Source organism: Balaenoptera acutorostrata, chromosome 20, assembly GCF_949987535.1.
Source record: "Balaenoptera acutorostrata chromosome 20, mBalAcu1.1, whole genome shotgun sequence".
NCBI lineage: Eukaryota > Metazoa > Chordata > Mammalia > Artiodactyla > Balaenopteridae > Balaenoptera > Balaenoptera acutorostrata.
In genome coordinates this window covers 50,336,574-50,353,575 of record NC_080083.1, presented here as the reverse complement: position 1 = coordinate 50,353,575, position 17,002 = coordinate 50,336,574, and the positions used below count along the sequence as shown (strand labels likewise).

The window sequence follows — 17,002 nt, the reverse complement described above, 5'->3', positions numbered from 1 at the left end:
AACAGGGCAGGAAGCAATCGAGCTGAGCGCAGCCAGGCTGACTCGCATCTGGCTAATGGCTTTTCTGTGTCATGCATCGCCCTTGGTCCCATACATTTTCACGCGTGAGTGAGTTGGAGCTCCTGGAGATGGTCCAGGGATAGGCATCCCTTCTGTCAAGTCCCCCCACCCCCGACTAAAGCCCTTGACAGCATTTTGGCTTAGGGGTATCTGCTTCAGAAGTGGGGTCAACACTTTTTTTTAAAAAAAATTGAGGTTTTCAACTAAAGAAAAATGCACAACCTAAAAGATGCAAGTTAAGTTGTATTTGGGGAGCTTACTGAGGACTAGAGCTCTGAGAAACTACTCCAAAGAAGTAAAGGAGGAGCCAGAATATATAGGAGGTTTTTTTTGTTTTTCTTTATAAATTTATTTTTTTAAATTTATTTATTATTTTTGGCTGTGTAGGGTCTTCATTGCTGCACACGGGCTTTCTCTAGTTGCAGTGAGCGGGGCTACTCTTCGTTGCAGTGCGCAGGCTTCTCACTGCGGTGGCTTCTCATGTTGCAGAGCACAGGCTCTAGAGCACGTGGGCTTCAGTAGATGCAGTGCATGGGCTCAGTAGTTGTGGCGCACGGGCTTAGTTGCTCCACGGCATGTGGGATCTTCCTGGACCGGGGCTCGAACCCTTGTCCCCTGCATTGGCAGGCGGATTCTTAACCACTGTGCAACCAGGGAAAGCCTGGAGTTTTTTTTAATCTGTGGGAAGATGCAAGAGTCTGGGCTCATTGAAATGATTCCTTAGATATACATCTTAACTATCTAGGGCCAGTATCCAAAGCACAAATGTTACATTTTTTTCTCCATCCTGAATTCCCCTCAGGGCACGCCATTGGGGCTGGGGGGGGGCGCGTTGTGTGGCTACAGTGGCTAATGGCTTGATGGCCGGCAAACATTCACTGTTTACTGGAATGGCGGCAGCATTCCCTTTCCACAAGGTGCAAATCACATAACACAAAATTAACCATTTTAAAGTCAATTCAGCAGCGTCTAGTACATTCACAATATTGTGCAACCACCACCTCTATCCAGATCCAGAACACTTTCATCACCCCAAAAGGAAGCCCCGTACCCATTGTATGGGTTTGCTCAGGCTGCCATAGCAAAGCACCACAGAATGGGTGGCTTAACCAACCAGAGTTGTAAGGGCTCACAGTTGTGAATGGTGGAAGTCAAAGATAAAGTGTCAGCAGGCAGGGCTGGTTCCTTCTGAAGGCTGGGAGGGAACGATCTGTTCCAGGTCAGTCCTTGGCTGGTAGATGGCCATCTTCGTGCATCGCTTCATCTTGTATTCTTCCCATGAGTGTCTCTATGTCCAACTTGCCCCTTTGTGTAAGGAAACCAGTCCTATTGGACTAGTGCCCATCCTAATGACCTCATTTTAATTTGATTACCTCTGTAAGGACCCTATCTCCAAATAAGGTCACATTCTGAGGTACTGGGACTTCAACATATGGATTTTGGGAAAACACAATTCAACTGGTAACACACATTAAGCAGTATCAGTACTTCCTTCCTTTTTATGGCACAGTAATATTCCATTGTAAGTAAACACGTATTTTTTTGAACTCCAAGTACAAAGCAACTGCCAGTGAAATCTCCACCCCCTGGGCAGCTGGACATGCCGTTCCAGGCTTGTGTGCCCATCTGTATAAGGTAGAGTGTTGATCTCACATATCTCCAATCTGTAAACTTTTTCTCACTGTCTTCCTCCTTGAAACAGTATTAGTCTTTCTGAGCAAAGGGAAGAGGGAAAGCCAAGGCAAGTTTCTTTTTTTTTTTTTTTTTAAGTTATTTATTCATTTTATTTTTGGCTGCGTTGGGTCTTCGTTGCTGTGCGCGGGCTTTCTCTAGTTGTGGCGAGTGGGGGCTACTCTTCGTTGCGGTGCGCGGGCTTCTCATTGCGGGAGCTTCTCTTGTTGCGGAGCACAGGCTCTAGGCACGTTGGCTTCAGTTGTGGTGTGCAGGCTCAGTAGTTGTGGGTCGCGAGCACTAGAGCACAGGCTCAGTAGTTGTGGCACACGGGCTTGGTTGCTCCGCGGCATGTGGGATCTTCCCGGACCAGGGATTGAACCCGTGTCCTCACCTTGTCAGGCGTATTCTTAACCACTGCGCCACCAGGGAAGTCCCAAGGCAAGTTTCTGATCCCAAAATTTGTTTAAAAATAAATTTTATCTTTGATTTTCCTCTCTCCTCTCCCTGCTCTTATCCTCAGCACACACACACAGTTACATTAAAAGCATTTTAAATGCAGACCCTTCTGGGGGAGAGGCGTGGCACAGACCAGAAGCACTGCCCTTTGAGAAGAGCCAGAAGGCTGCTGTTCCCATTGTCATGGTTACTGGGCCTGGTCCCTCAGGCTGGCCTCACACCAGAGCCTTTCCCATTCTCTTCGCACTCCCCTCCCGGCACCTGCCTCAGAATGGAAGAGGGACCTTTGGACGTGTGTGTCCTCTCAGCTTTGGAACTGACTGCACTGTTGACTTGTACATTATACACGCCCCCTTAATTTAAAATCTATTTCTCTCTCTTATGCACATAGACAGGGGACCTGCACACCTGCTGGCCTGGGCTCTTTGGGAATAACCTGGAGCCCTCATTAGCCTGCTACAGACTCAGGCCCCTTCCCTGCATCCCTCGGGCCTTGATGATGCTGACACTGTGTCTTGTTTCACACCGTATCTGTGGAAGGACCACAGCAGTGTCTCATCGCCCTGCCTGCTGATTCTGAGCAGACTTCCTCGGTGCAAAAGTCATTTGACTCCCTCCTTCCTCTCTCTCTTCTTTTCCCCTCTGTCAAATTAGTTTTGTCACTTTGGAAGTTCACTGGGTGAAGAGATGCCTGCTAGCCCCAGGGTTTTCAGAGAGGCAAGAAAGAGAATGGAACAGCTCAAAGATACAGGCGGCACGGAAAGTGTTCACATTAGACGTTATTCCATTTTATCAATTTCGTGTAAGCACATGTAACTTCTGGCATCTCAGCCTGCAAGGCCCCGCACTAAGGCCCTAGGACTTAAAGATACTGTAGATTTTCCTCCTTGTGGACCAGCCTAAAGGTGGGTCCACAGTTTCCACTCATAGTGGGGCCTGGGCATCTGGAGGGTTTTTTTTAAAGCTTCCAGGTGACTCTAACGTCCAGCCACCTTTGAGAACCACCATTCTGTGGGACAGAGGCCTCCAGGAGAGTTGAACACTTTGAGAGAGGCGATGGGAGAGACAGGTGACATCTAATCCTCTTGTGCCCAGCAATGCAGTTAATCAGGCAGAAGGGACAGAAATCACAAACCTTAGCCTGTCTGAGCCTGTCTTGAGCCAAGCAGAATAGGACTTCAGCGCCACTTAACCCTGTAGGGCCAGAGTGGAAAGGGAGACTCCGGCGTGCCCACCTCCCGGCCGCTACCCATGGGTTGGTTGATCGGCTGCCAAACCTTGAAGACCATCGGCCACACCGGCAGGCATCTGCCGAGGTGATGCAGAATGTTCACAGGAACTGGCCGTTTCTGCATTCTACTCACAGCTCATTCTCCACCTTCTTCCTGAGGAAGAGTAACATCAGGCCCACGTGCCTGCTTTTCTTTTCTCAACAGGAAGTGCCGATGCTCTGAGTTGCTTGCGGCGCAGCGGCGGTGGTGGTGCGGGGGCAGTTTTCGGAGGCGAGCGATGGGTCTGACCCCTCTGTGTCTGTGTGTTTTGTAGTACAAAATCGGACAGCTGTACATGATCAGCAAGCACAGCCACGAACAGAGCGACCGAGGAGAAGGGGTGGAGGTCGTCCAGAACGAGCCCTTCGAGGACCCTCACCATGGGAATGGGCAGTTCACGGAGAAACGCGTGTATCTCAACAGGTAAGTCCTGGCAGCCGGTGCTCCGCCTCCGGGCGCCCACCCTGCCCAGGGGCTCCCACCCAGCCCCACCGCAAGACCGAGGTAGAGGCTGTGACTGTCTGGGATGAAAAGGTGACTTGGAAAGTCTTTACATCCGCCCTCCAAAACTGCCAGTCTAGTTGCTGCCAAAAACAGAAATCCCTGCGTTCTGCAAAATAGTCCTCAAGCGCATTTTCATCAGGAGGAGCTTTCCTCTTACCTCTCCCAACCCTTCCACGACATGTTAAGCTGAAATCTGATCTTAAGAATTAAAGGACTTTGTCTTCACCCTTGGTCCCGGGTTAGCAGAAGGAAAGAGGCAGCTTTGCCTGTAAGTTATAGAAAAGTAAGTGCTGAATGTGGCCGTGTGCTGTTGGGGTCTTGACTCGGTAAGATTTCCACTTCCTGCCGAGTGACCTGCGGACTCGGGTGTCTGCAAAGGGAGATGACAAAACCACCGGTCACCTGTGACCAAAGTGATATGGAGTACTCGGGTGGTTTCTGTTTCTCAAGTGGACCCATCCTTCCCAAGGTAAATGTTGTCATCTCTCCTCTGAAAGGGTAAAGATTCGAGGATCATCAACCAGCGCTGATCAGGGCTGCCATTTCTGTTTTGCAAAATACATTCTTTAATCTCTTCTGTTTTCTTATCACTAATGACATAATTGATTGTTGGGGCTTGTCTGATCTTCTCCCGACCTTACACCCCCCTCCAGGTCACTTTCTTCCTTTCACTTTTCTGGGTCAGAACATTTGTAGTCACGTGCCATATTTTCTCAAAAGTAACTGTCTATGTCAGTGAACCAGCATATGACCATTGTGGTCTTTGCTGTCATCTCCATGAATACTCTTTACCACCATCTATGGCCTCTCCTATTGGCCATTTCTCATTCAGAAAGCACTTCCAGCATAATAGCTGGACTGTGTCCCCAGTTTAAGCACTGACACTTGTGAATATTTCTCCATGCTCAGTGGCACGGTCAGGTGTTTCTGAGAGGAGCCATATTTGGATTCCCCCATTCTTGTATGACCTCTACCCTTCGACAGGCTGAAAGGGACTATTTCTTCTCGATGGGAGGGTTTGTGTTCTGTCACCAGGGTGTTTCGAAATCTCTCAGGCCAATATCCTGACACTGGGCTGATTAAACCAGCACATTTTAATCTTCCCAGGGAAGCAGTACCAGGGAATTCCTGAGTCACGATGAAATGCAAATGAGATTGATCCTGTTCATCTATCAGTAGCTGTGAATTCCCAGGATTTGGAACCAGTGCAGCCTGCAGCCAGCTGTTGATTTGCAGGAGTAGCTGAGCTCCGGGTCTAGCCTGAGGATGGCTTTCTTGCAGAGAGAGGTTTCTCAATATGCTGCTTTGGCATTCTTAGTGCAAAGAGTGTAAATCAAATATTGAGCATCAATCACCTCAGTAGAGCAAAGAGAAGTGTGGGGGGCGTGCAAGGAAATAGATACAAACCTACAGAAAATTCCATTTCTCGGCAGACGATTGCATTTTCCAGAGTTATTGCCTGGGGAATGTTCCCTGTGTACCAAATTTAAGAAATTAGAAAACCTTATAACTTTTTCCTGAAACAGAACAAGAAATGTTCAGCTGTCTCTGTCATGTCTGTTTCCTCTATCAGAATATATGACATTTATTTTAAAGGAGAATACTAAACATTAGTAAGAGGGAAATTTGTTATAAATAGAATATCTGGACTTCCAGTAATAATAACTAAAAGGATTAATACGGACCCTCCCCCCACCCCATATGACAGACACAGGATGAAATATAACAATATAAAGCTGAGTTCAAAGCAAAGAAAGGGAAATCCTCAGGTACTAGAAATAAAGAGGAAACTAACTGGAGTGGAAAGCAGATGAGTTAATGCTAAGTAAGCTGGGGAGTGTCAGAACTGAGTGTGGGCCCTGACATCTAGGGTCTGGGGATGTCATTCCCATAAGGGGACAGGAAGTGTGGCCTCGGTGCATGTAAATGGGGTGTTGGGACTGAGAATGGTGCAAAAAAAATCATTTTTGACAGTCAAGGGCTGAGAAAGGTTACTACTCAGAGACACAGATTGAAAGAACTACTAAAGGTTGTACTTGAAGTAAAAGGAAATTGAAACCAAGAAACAGGAAGGGGGAATCTAGAAGTAATAGTAAACAAAGAAATTGGTAAACATCTGGACAAATCTGAATGAGCATAGAATGTTTCAAATATATGAATAATTAGTAATTGGAAGTATATTTGTGGAATTTAAATAACAGACAATAACAGAAGATGAAAGGGTAGTAAGTATAGTAAAAAAAAAAAAGTGCTCTACGTTGCTAATATCATCTAGGAAGAAAAAAGAGATGTTTATTAATTTTTAAAAATTTAAGGCAGGGACTTCCCTGGTGGTCCAGCGGTTAAGACTCTGTGCTCCCAATGCAGGGGGCCCGGGTTCGATACTGCATGCCATAGCTAAGAGCCTGCGTGCCACAACTAAAAGATCCCACATGCTGCAACTAAGGCCTGGCGCAGCCAAATAAATATTTTTTTTAAATTTAAGGCAAATATGTGTATTCAAAATGTAAGGGTAACCTCTAAAAGAATAGTAAAATAATATGTAACTTCCAAGAGAAAACTTGACCAATCCAATAGAAGGCAGAGGAAGAACAAAGAGAAGCCTACAAAAAGCACAGTAAATAGAAAACAAATTTTGTTTGTCAGATGATAAATCGAAATGTGTCAGTGATCACAATAATAATGTGTGTTAAACCCTAAACCTGAACCTAGCTCAACAAAGATATGGCAACACTGACAAAATCACAAGTGGCCTAAAGTTATAATGGGAGATTTTAACCTACTTGTTTAATAAACTGATAGATCGAGTAGACAAACAATTGAACAAACATAGAGAAGATGTAAATGACAGAATTACAAGCTTGATCTAGTGGACGTTAATAGACCCTGGAACCAACATGCCTTTCAAACACACATGAAAGTGTATAAAAACTGATTATACAAAGTAGGCCAGAAACCAGCCTCAAATACCAGAAAATCAATTTTGTGTAGATCCTGTTGGCTGATTAAAGAGCATGACAATAAGAAATTTGTAGCAACAATAAATGAACTCCCTCATCATTTAGAAATGGAAAAGTTTGTAAGTACTTCATGGGTTGAAAATGTCAGATACTTATTTTCCCAGCCACCTTTGCAGCTAGGGATGGCATGTGACCTAGTTCCAGCCAATGAGATGTGATATTTTCCTCCCTGATTAAAAGGGAAAGGTGTTCAAGAGAGGCATGATCTGCTTCTAAGAAAGGGGGTGGGAAATACATGGTGATGGCTGGGAAGGCAACTGATAGTGCCTACCACATGAATCTTGATAACACAACTGAACAATAACAGTATAAAAGGGAAGCTTATAGACTGATTTCAGTTAAGAACATAGACAGGAAAATCCTATATGAAACTTTAGCAAATCAAATACCTCAGGAGTATAATAATAGTAATTCATGACTTGATCAGATTTATGACTGATTGTTAACATCAATTTGAGAATTTGACAAGATTGCTGGGTATAAAATTCATAATACAAAAATCAGTAACACTATTATAGAGCGGGAGCAATAAATGGAAAAAATAATTTTTAAAAATTCCATTTATAAGAGAAAAGGAAACCTAAAGGTACCCAGTAAAGAATCCACAAGATATACAAAATCTTTTTGGAGGAAAATATAAAACATTAACAGAGGACATTTTAAAAAACCTAGACAAATGAGAATATTCATGGATGGGAAAAGCTGTGTAATAAAGTTGCCATCAATTCCCAAATCAATTATAAATTTAAGGCAAAACTAATTAAAATGCCAACCAGGTTATTTTTAAACAGAATTTGAGAATATAATCCTAAAATTCCTAATTACTACACCTTTATAAGGAGTCTTAATGTCTGGTAGGGTGAGTCTCTCCTACTTACTGAACTTTTCCAGAATTGTTCATATGAATCTTAGGATTAGAAACCCAAGTGATATGAAGAATACCGGAAGAAACCAAGGACATTTAACCTAGAAAAGCTAGACTGGGGTGTATAATGGTTTGATCAGGTGGGAGAAGGATTAAGCGTATGTATTCTAGATGACCTCAAGAGGACCAATTAGACTAAGACCAATGGGTGAGAATGCCAGGAGAAAAATTTAGGCTCAGTTTAAGGAAGAAATCTAAGTATTTGAGCCATCAGAGAGCACAGTAAGGTGACTTATAGTCAATTATGCTGCTGCTGGGGGTGTTTGAGCATAAGCAGAACACACCCTTGTCAGGCTGTCCTTGAGTAGATTCAAACATCAAGTAGGTGGTTAAAATGGACAACCTTTCAGATCCTTTTCAACCCTAATTTTCTGTGCTTAAAGTCTGTTTCAGACATTATCTCATCTCTCCTCCAGCATACATAAATGAATAACCAGTGAGGCACAGGAAAAAAAAAATACCTTTAGCTCCTTTTGCACAAATCTAAAGTAGGTCCATTATTTTATCTCAGAACCAGGGAGATTATGGTTTAGTAAGAGAGAAAGAAAGAAAAAATTGGTATGTGACATAACTATAAAATAATAAGTATTTTCGTAATCATAAAAGTAAACCAAACCGACTACTTTGTAGTTACAAACTAGAGTTAACCCACCTCAAGTTAACCCAAGTCCTGCATGCACAGGTCATGGGACTGCCATGTTGGTGAGGCTGCTTTGTAATTGTAATTCATTAAATGAGTGTGTATTGAAATTGACAATGTGTAACAAATTGCTCTGGTGTTGGAGAGAATCTCTTAATAATTAAGACATGGTTCTTGTATTCTGATCAAAGTAGGGTCCTAGGTCAACCGATTTCATTATTTCTAAGTTCATCTGTCCATCTTATGAGTGGTGTCAAGGAGGAAAAACTTTTCTTCAGTCTACTTAGTTATTGGTGATTCAGGTGCTGAGAATTAAATTGAAACTGACAGATTAACAGGAGAAAAGACAAGTTTTTATTCATGTACATAGGTGAGAGCATCCAGAAAAATGTGACTTAAAGGGGTGGTTAGAATTTGGGGCTTATACACCATTTTTTAAAAAATAAATTATTTATTTATTTATTTATGGCTGCGTTGGGTCTTCGTTGCTGCGCACTGGCTTTCTCTAGTTGCGGCGAGCAGGGGCTACTCCTTGTTGCAGTGCGCAGGCTTTTCATTGCGGTGGCTTCTCTTGTTGCGGAGCACGGGCTCTAGGTGCACAGGCTTCAGTAGTTGTGGCGTGCGGGCTTCAGCAGTTGTGACTCATGGGCTTAGTTGCTCCGCAGCCTGTGGGATCTTCCCAGACCAGGGCCCGAACCCGTGTCCCCTGCAATGGCAGGCGGATTCTTAACCTCTGCGCCACCAGGGAAGCCCTTATATACAATTTTTAATAAGGGGGGGAGAGAAAAGAGACTTATGGGAAAACAAATGTCTTGTACGAAAAATAAATGAGGCCTTAGGAGAATGGATGGGAGACAAGATAGACATTGTGACAATGTCTGTTTAGGTGATTTCTTATCCTGGTGCTTACTTCTTGTCTCTGGTGATCGGAGTCAATCTTCTCTGGTTGCGAAACTCACGGAGAGGGGATTTATGACAGTTGAATTCTTTTGGGAGGTTCTGTTTTTATGCAGATAAGGGGAGTTCAGAAAAAGTGTCTTTCTGCGACTGTTGGACTCTCAAATGTCTTCAGCTCAAAATAATCCCGATGTCACTGTAGCATGTTGTGGACCCCTTCACTGACCACAGGGAAGTGGGTCCTGAGAGTTGGACTGGAAGTAGCCAAGATGTTCCAGTGCCCACTTAATAACCTACACAGAGGGACTTCCCTGGTGGGCCAGTGGTTAAGACTCCACGCTTCCAATGCAGGGGGCGCGGGTTTAATCCCTGGTCGGGGAACTAAGATCCCACATGTCACGCAGTGTGGCCAAATAAATAAATAACTTACGCAGAGAAATATCAATGTCCTGTGGACCTGAATTCACGAGCTGGCAAAGGGAATGCATTCTCTTCCTTATGTCAATCTGTATGGGAAGACAAATCACATTCAGAAACTGCTTTACTGATTTATTACCCAAAGCAACTATTTGGGGCATTGGAAGTACTCAGTGCCTGTGTCATCCGGGCCTCCTCTCTGAGTCTGTCTTGACCAGAAAGGACATTTTGTGTAAGGATGTTAGCGGTCCACAGAATTAGCTGGAGGCTCGAGAATGGACAGCTCTCAAGGCAGCTCCAGGAGGCCAAGAGCAGCAATGATGACAACCGTCTTTAAGGGAAACTGACCTTTTCATCCCGCCGTTACCATCATGGCTGCTGTGGGTGGCTCCCAATTGTCCATTCTTTCTTTCTATCGTTTGTTCTAAAATTTCAAACATGGGGAGTTCCCTGGTGGCCCAGTGGTTACAATTACAGACTTTCATTGCTGTGGCCTGGGATCAATCCCTGGCTGGGGAGCTGAGATCCCGCCAAGCTTCATGGCATGGCCAAAAAAATATGTAAATAGAATAAAATAAAATAAAATTCCAAACATAAGCTTCCCATTGAGTTCCCAGGCCAAGCCAGGCTCCTAGTGGGTGGGGAGAGGGACTTCCAGACTGTTTTCCAAAGCGGCTGCACCATTTTACACTCCCTCCAGCAATGTATGAGGGTTCCAATGTCTCTACATAATCACCGACACTTGTTATTGTTCGTCTTTTTGATTACAGCCATCCTAGTGGGTGTGAAGTGGTAGCTTGCTTGGGTTTTGATTGGCGTTTCCCTAATGACTAATGACATTGAGCATCTTTTCATGTGCTTATGGGCCATTTATGTGTCTTCTTCGGAGACATGTCTATTGAAATCCCTTGTCCATTTTTAAGTTGAGCATAATGTCTTTTTCAAATGCCATTTATCCTTTTAGTACTTGCCTCTTATCTCCCAGTACTGTGGGGTTACTCCACTCTCTGGCCCTTCCTATAGCGTCTGGTACACTGTTATGTGCAGTACCTTTGGGTGACTGCCTAATGCATTTAGAACATTACATTAGTTCTAATACATTAGTACATTTGGTGGTTGTCCTTGGGCCTTTGATCCAGTTCAGTTAACCAAGTAAGTGGTATTTCTTGGCTTGTCTTCAAAAATCCTGGTTTCAACTGGCATCCAGGGAAAGGAGGCAAGATACTAATCAAACTCTGGAACAGCGATTCTAAATAAAACCTGTTGTCCAGAATCATGTGAGGCTGGGGCTCTTCTTTTGTTCCCTTTCATTTCCACTTCATCCCTAGCATCACTCCAGTCCCCTCCCACTGAAGCCCATGAGGGGAGGGAATCTGGTGGGGGTGGAGGGGCATTGGAGAAAAGAGGGAGCCTATTTTTAGGCTTGTTTATCAGTCATGAAGTGTCATGTTCTTCTCCACTACGGCTGCTGGATTAATTAGGCTGTGCTGGCAGCTGCCAGTCAGGGAGGGTTGCCAGCTTCTAACGGTGATTCCGCCTAATGCCTGAATCGATTTGCACGACGCGAACATTTCTCCCACTACGTGGCTCTTGCTTTCCAGGGCAACCTCTCCTGGCTTCTAGTGGCTCTGGGTAGGAGAGGGTACAGCTTCCCTAAGCCATGAATCCTGTTTCACTGGATAAGCAAAGCCACCAGCTGGTCACTTTACCTTACCTACCAGCTCATTGGTAGAGCCTTGTTGCTGTGGCTTGGGTCTTTCTTTCACGTTTCTTCTTCCTGTTCTCCCAGATCTTCCCCACAGTACGAGCTAACTGCCCACAGCTCACGTGGCAGAGGGAGAGCCCACTACCCAGGCAACAGGTCAAAGAGGAAGTGTCGGGGCCAGAGACTCTGACCTAAGAGCTTATTTCCACACTATTTTGAAAGACTCTTCATGGTTATTATTGACTTCTGAATATCCAGAGATGATCTTCATTCATTCAGAAAATATTTATTGAGCACCTGCTGTGTGCCAGGCATCATTCTAGGTGCTGGCTGGGTGAGCAGCAGTGGACAGGACAAAGATCCCTGCCCTGATGGGAACTTGCGTTCTAGTTAGGAGTGACAGGCGGTGCACAATAGCCATGTATATAAGAACATTATATGTTTTAGAATATTCAGTCATATATTCTATATAAATATATATTCTATATATATAGAATATAATATTAAATAAATTAATAGTATTTTTAATATATACTGGATGTACTTCCCTGGTGGTGCAGTGGTTAAGAAGCCGCCTGCCAATGCGGGCGACATGGGTTCGAGCCCTGGTCTGGGAAGATCCCACATGCCGCGGAGCAGCTAAGCCCGTGCGCCACAACCACTGAGCCTGTGCTCTAGAGCCCGCGAGCCACAACTACTGAAGCCCGCACGCCTAGAGCCCGTGCTTGGCAACAAGAGAAGCCACCGCAATGAGAAGCACACACGCTGCAATGAAGAGTAGCCCCCCGCTCACTGCAACTAGAGAAAGCCTGCGCACAGCAACGAAAATCCAACGTAGCCATAAATAAAATAAACAAAATAAATAAATTTCTAAAAAAAAGAAGCTGCCTGCCAGTGCAGGGGACCCGGCTTCAAGCCCTGGTCCGGGAAGATCCTGCATGCCACGGAGCAGCTAAACCCGTGCGCCACAACTACTGAGCCTGTGCTCTAGAGCCCGCGAGCCACAACTACTGAAGCCCGCGCACTCTAGAGCCCGTGCTCCACAACAAGAGAAGCCACCGCAATGAGGTGCCCGCGCACCGCAATGAAGAGTAGCCCCCACTCGCCGCAATCAGAGAAAGGCTGTGCACAGCAATGAAGACCCAAGGCAGCCAAAAATAAATAAATTTATTTATTTTAAAAAAAAGCATATATATATATACTGGAGAAAATAGAGCACGTAGAGCCTTCTTCCCGACATACCTTTCAGTCCATGCTCTTCTGTTTGGTCCCCATCTCAATCCTTAAGAACATGCCAGGGGTTCTCATGCTGCCAGGTCCCCTGCCTTCTGCCCCCTCAACTACTCCCATGGAACATCACAGAAACAGAATGTTTAGGCCTGGTTGGGATCTTACAGGGCATCTCATCAAGCGATTTCCACCTTGGTTCTGCCTCGCTCCTGCCTGGTGATGTTGACACGTGTGGCTGGCTCCCCTGGGTGCTCCCCACACCCCTGCCACATTACCCTGACGCTCTCCACACGCAGAGCCTTCCAAGAACTGCCACGAGGCAGGCTTCTTTTCCCGGAATCCCAGCGCAAACTGTCCTTTTATAGGAAGAGTGGTGGCAGTGTCCACGTTCAGGGAACTTCCTGTGGGGGATGCCTCAGCAGACCTGTCTCTCACAGGTGATGGCTCTAGTCCGGAAACTCTGTTCATCTCTTTGCTGCAGTATAAAGAATTACATTAAGATCAGGATGAAAGACCAGCCAGAAAACCATTAAGAAGAGTAAATGAGTAAATCACAGCAGCAGAGAAGAAATTTAAAGACCTCAAAAAATCACTGTACACAGAACTGGAGAGGAACAAATAATTATTATTAAACAACTGTCAAATGTCAGATTTGGGCATAAGAAGAAAAAAAAGGTCAGAAGATCCCTCCTGAACCAGTGGGAAATGAAGATATGAAGGTAGCTAAGTCCTTTTAAAAATCACTTAAATGAGCTTCAGTTCGTTGAGCCTAATCTTAGGATAGATAGACAGTGCCTAGTTTCAGGTTCCACCGCGTGGCTTGCAGGATCTTAGTTCCCCGACCAGGGATCGAACCCGGGTCCCGGCAGTGAAAGTGCTGAGTCCTAACCACTGGACCGCCAGGGAATTCCCAAAGCACTGTTATTTTGTGAACTCAGGACTTTCTGCCGGGAATGTTTAAGTCCAAAGTGTCTAGTTGAGACTGTCATAATTGTGACCCCTGTTGAGAAAATGAAATTAGACTCCATTTAGACCACATTTGGCCTGATGATGTTCAAGGCCTCCTAGATCCAAAAAATATCCCCAAATGAGCATAAATTGCAAAGTGACATTAGAAATGGTGGAGAATTTGGTGATAATCTGGAATGTAAAGCGCTAGAAGGAAGGAATGGTTTAGGTTTCAGTTCCAGAAACTCTTTATGAAGTAGATAAATTCTCTTAACGTGAGGCCAGTTCAGATTATGCCTGCCCATGGGCCCTTCTTATCAGATCATTTGTGATTTAAGGAGAGTATGAGAAGGTTACAGTGATTACATCCACTTATGTCCAGGCTTCTCAACCTTGGCGCCGTTTAAGATTTGGGTCTGTAAATTCTGTGTCATGAGGGCCTGTCCTGAGCATCGCAGGACCGTGAGCAGCACCCCCGCCTCTTCCCACTAGATGCCAGCAGCATCTCCCCACCCGCCCACCCCCAGCCAGTTCTCACGGCCAAAAATGTCTCCAGACTTCGCTGAATACCCCCTGGGGGGAAGAATTCCCCCACTGCTCTCCCATTGAAATGGGAACCACTGCTCTAGAATGACCAACTGTCCCATTTTGCTCAGGACCAAGGAATTTAGCATGTGGGACTTTTCATTGCTAAAACTGAAACCGTGCACCTCAGATTGGAACTTGAACCCACGCGGCTGGGACTCAAACCCGGCCAAAATCCATAGTCTTTCGACTGAGATCACACATCTGGTTTCAGGACTTAATGAAGCTCGGGTTCTTTTTTGTTTTAATTAATTTATTTTATTTTTGGCTGCGTTGGGTCTTCGCTGCACGCAGGCTCTAGTTGCAGCGAGCGGGAGCTACTCTTCATTGCGGTGCACGGGCTTCTCATTGTGGTGGCTTCTCTTGGAGCACAGGCTTTAGGTGCGCGGGCTTCAGTAGTTGTGGCTCGCGGGCTCTAGAGCGCAGGCTCAGTAGTTGTGGCGCATGGGCTTAGTTGCTCCGCGGCATGTGGGAATCTTCCCGGACGAGGGATCGAACCCGTGTCCCCTGCATTGGCAGGTGGACTCTTAACCACTGCGCCACCAGGGAATCCCCGAAGCTCAGGTTCTTGATGTCTCATCGCAGAAAGAATTCAGGGAGAGGCGAAGTGATAGGTAAGAAGTGGATTTATTTAGAGAGAAACACACTCCACAGACAGAGTGTGGGCCATCTCAGAAGGTGAGAAAGGCACCAGGGTATGGGGTCGTTAGTTTTCACAGGAATGGGTAATTTCATAAGCTAATGAGTGGGAGGAGTATTCCAGCTATTTTAGGAAGGGCCGGGGATTTCTGGGAATTGGGCCACCACCCACTTTTTGATCCTTATGGTCGGTCTTGGAACTGTCACAGCACCTGTGGGTGTGTCATTTAGCTTGCTGATGTGAGCATATACTGAGGCTCAAGGTCTAGTGGAATTCGACTTGTCCGCCACCTTGGACCCATTTGGTTCTAATCAATTTAGGTCATGTCCTCGGGCTATGTCATTCTTTCAAAGGTTGTGCCCTGCCCCCTTCCCTCCTGTTTCATTCCCCCCTCAGAGATTTTACTTCCATATTCTTATGGGAAGCAGAAGGGTGATAGTCTGTCTTCTGTAACTGCTTCCAGGCTGAGTAGGGGCATCGACCCTGTCTGTCAGGCAGTAAAAATCTCTGAATGGGGCTTCCCTGGTGGCACAGTGGTTAAGAATCCACCTGCCAGTGCAAGGGACACGGGTTCGAGTCCTGGTCTGGGAAGATCCCACATGCCACGGAGCAACTAAGCCTGTGCGCCACAACTACTGAGCCTGCACTCTAGAGCCCACGAGCCACAACTGCTGAGCCTGCGTGCCACAACTACTGAAGCCTGCGCGCCTAGAGCCCAAGCTCCGCAACAAGAGAAGCCACGCGATGAGAAGCCTGTGCACCGCAACGAAAAAGTAGCCCCTGCTTGCCGCAACCAGAGAAAGCCCTCGCACAGCAACGAAGATACAATGCAGCCAAAAATAAATAAATAAATAAATTTATTTTTAAAAAAATCTCTGGATGCCTGATCTAGGAGCCCCAGGGGCAGGGCAGCTCCTTGTTTTAAGTCGGTATGGGCTGGAATCCTCACATAGCCAGCATCTTAGTGTGGAACTGTTGTAATTGTTTCCGTAGCCTTTCTATGAATCTCCTTGATGATGAAGCACTTTTTTTAACAGCATCAGAGTACAAAAATATCTATAAATGACAGAAGACTTAAAAGCCTTGGTTAAACATCTGATTACAGTGTAATCGATAAAGAAACTTGGTTACAATAACCAGAATTACAAATGATTACATTTAACTTAACAAACCAAATAATCCTAATTAAAGATTTCTCTTTAAGATACCTCAGGGACCTCTAAAGTACCCCAAAGTTAGCTGGAAATCAAAAGATACTTAATTAAAATTTGATATTTGGGAAGTTTGTCAAAAAGTTTTAAAATACTTGGTCAAATAAGATCATAGGTCACTGTGAGACAATACTTATTTCTTAACCAAAGTTACAAAAGATCTCAAAAGCAAATACAAGTCACTTAAAGGCAAAGAAACTCACACAATCTGTTGTCAAAAGCAGCATTTCAAGAATACTTTGGAGAAACCAAATCCGGTCTTGTTCCAGCCCATTCCTAACAAAATCCATTTACCCAACTAAATTCAATCCAGTCTTAGAAAATCCTGATCAGGCATAACTCTTTTCAGTATTTTTCATTCTTCACACCTTCTTTTATTAAAAACACATATCTTACTTTTCTTAGAAGTATTTTTCACATTGAGTTACTTTTCTTGTTGACAGATTTGTAACAGAAAGAATAAGGTCTTATTTGACCTCTCATAAACCTAGGTACAACAGAAGTATTATGCTTAACATGGATGACTAACTTGTCTGTATTAATCAAACCAACAAACTTAAGCCACCTTCAATACCAGAGAGCAGTTTAGTACTGAATATTTTCCAGATGACATGAACCTGAGATCCATTTTGGCCAGATTGTTTTTTATTTCTGAGTATTTATATAAGCGCTTAATTTTTTAAAAGCCAATTAAGTAGATCTCTTTTACGAATTAATTTTTGGCAACACCATACACCTACAATGCACTTATAGATACATATGAACACACAAACACAGAGGCCTCATAGTTCCCATTCCAAAATTTCAGGCCTGAGTCAG

The 17,002-nt window shown here is 44.8% G+C and overlaps 1 protein-coding gene across 1 annotated transcript in view; it reads left to right on the top strand.

The window, feature by feature from the left end:
- PITPNC1 (phosphatidylinositol transfer protein cytoplasmic 1) overlaps positions 1-17,002 on the top strand; it is a 258,228-nt gene that overhangs the window by 123,546 nt on the left and 117,680 nt on the right. The window contains exon 2 of the mRNA XM_028167335.2: positions 3,736-3,884. Within this exon, the coding sequence (XP_028023136.2) occupies positions 3,736-3,884 (149 nt within the window). The remainder of the gene's footprint in view (positions 1-3,735; positions 3,885-17,002) is intronic.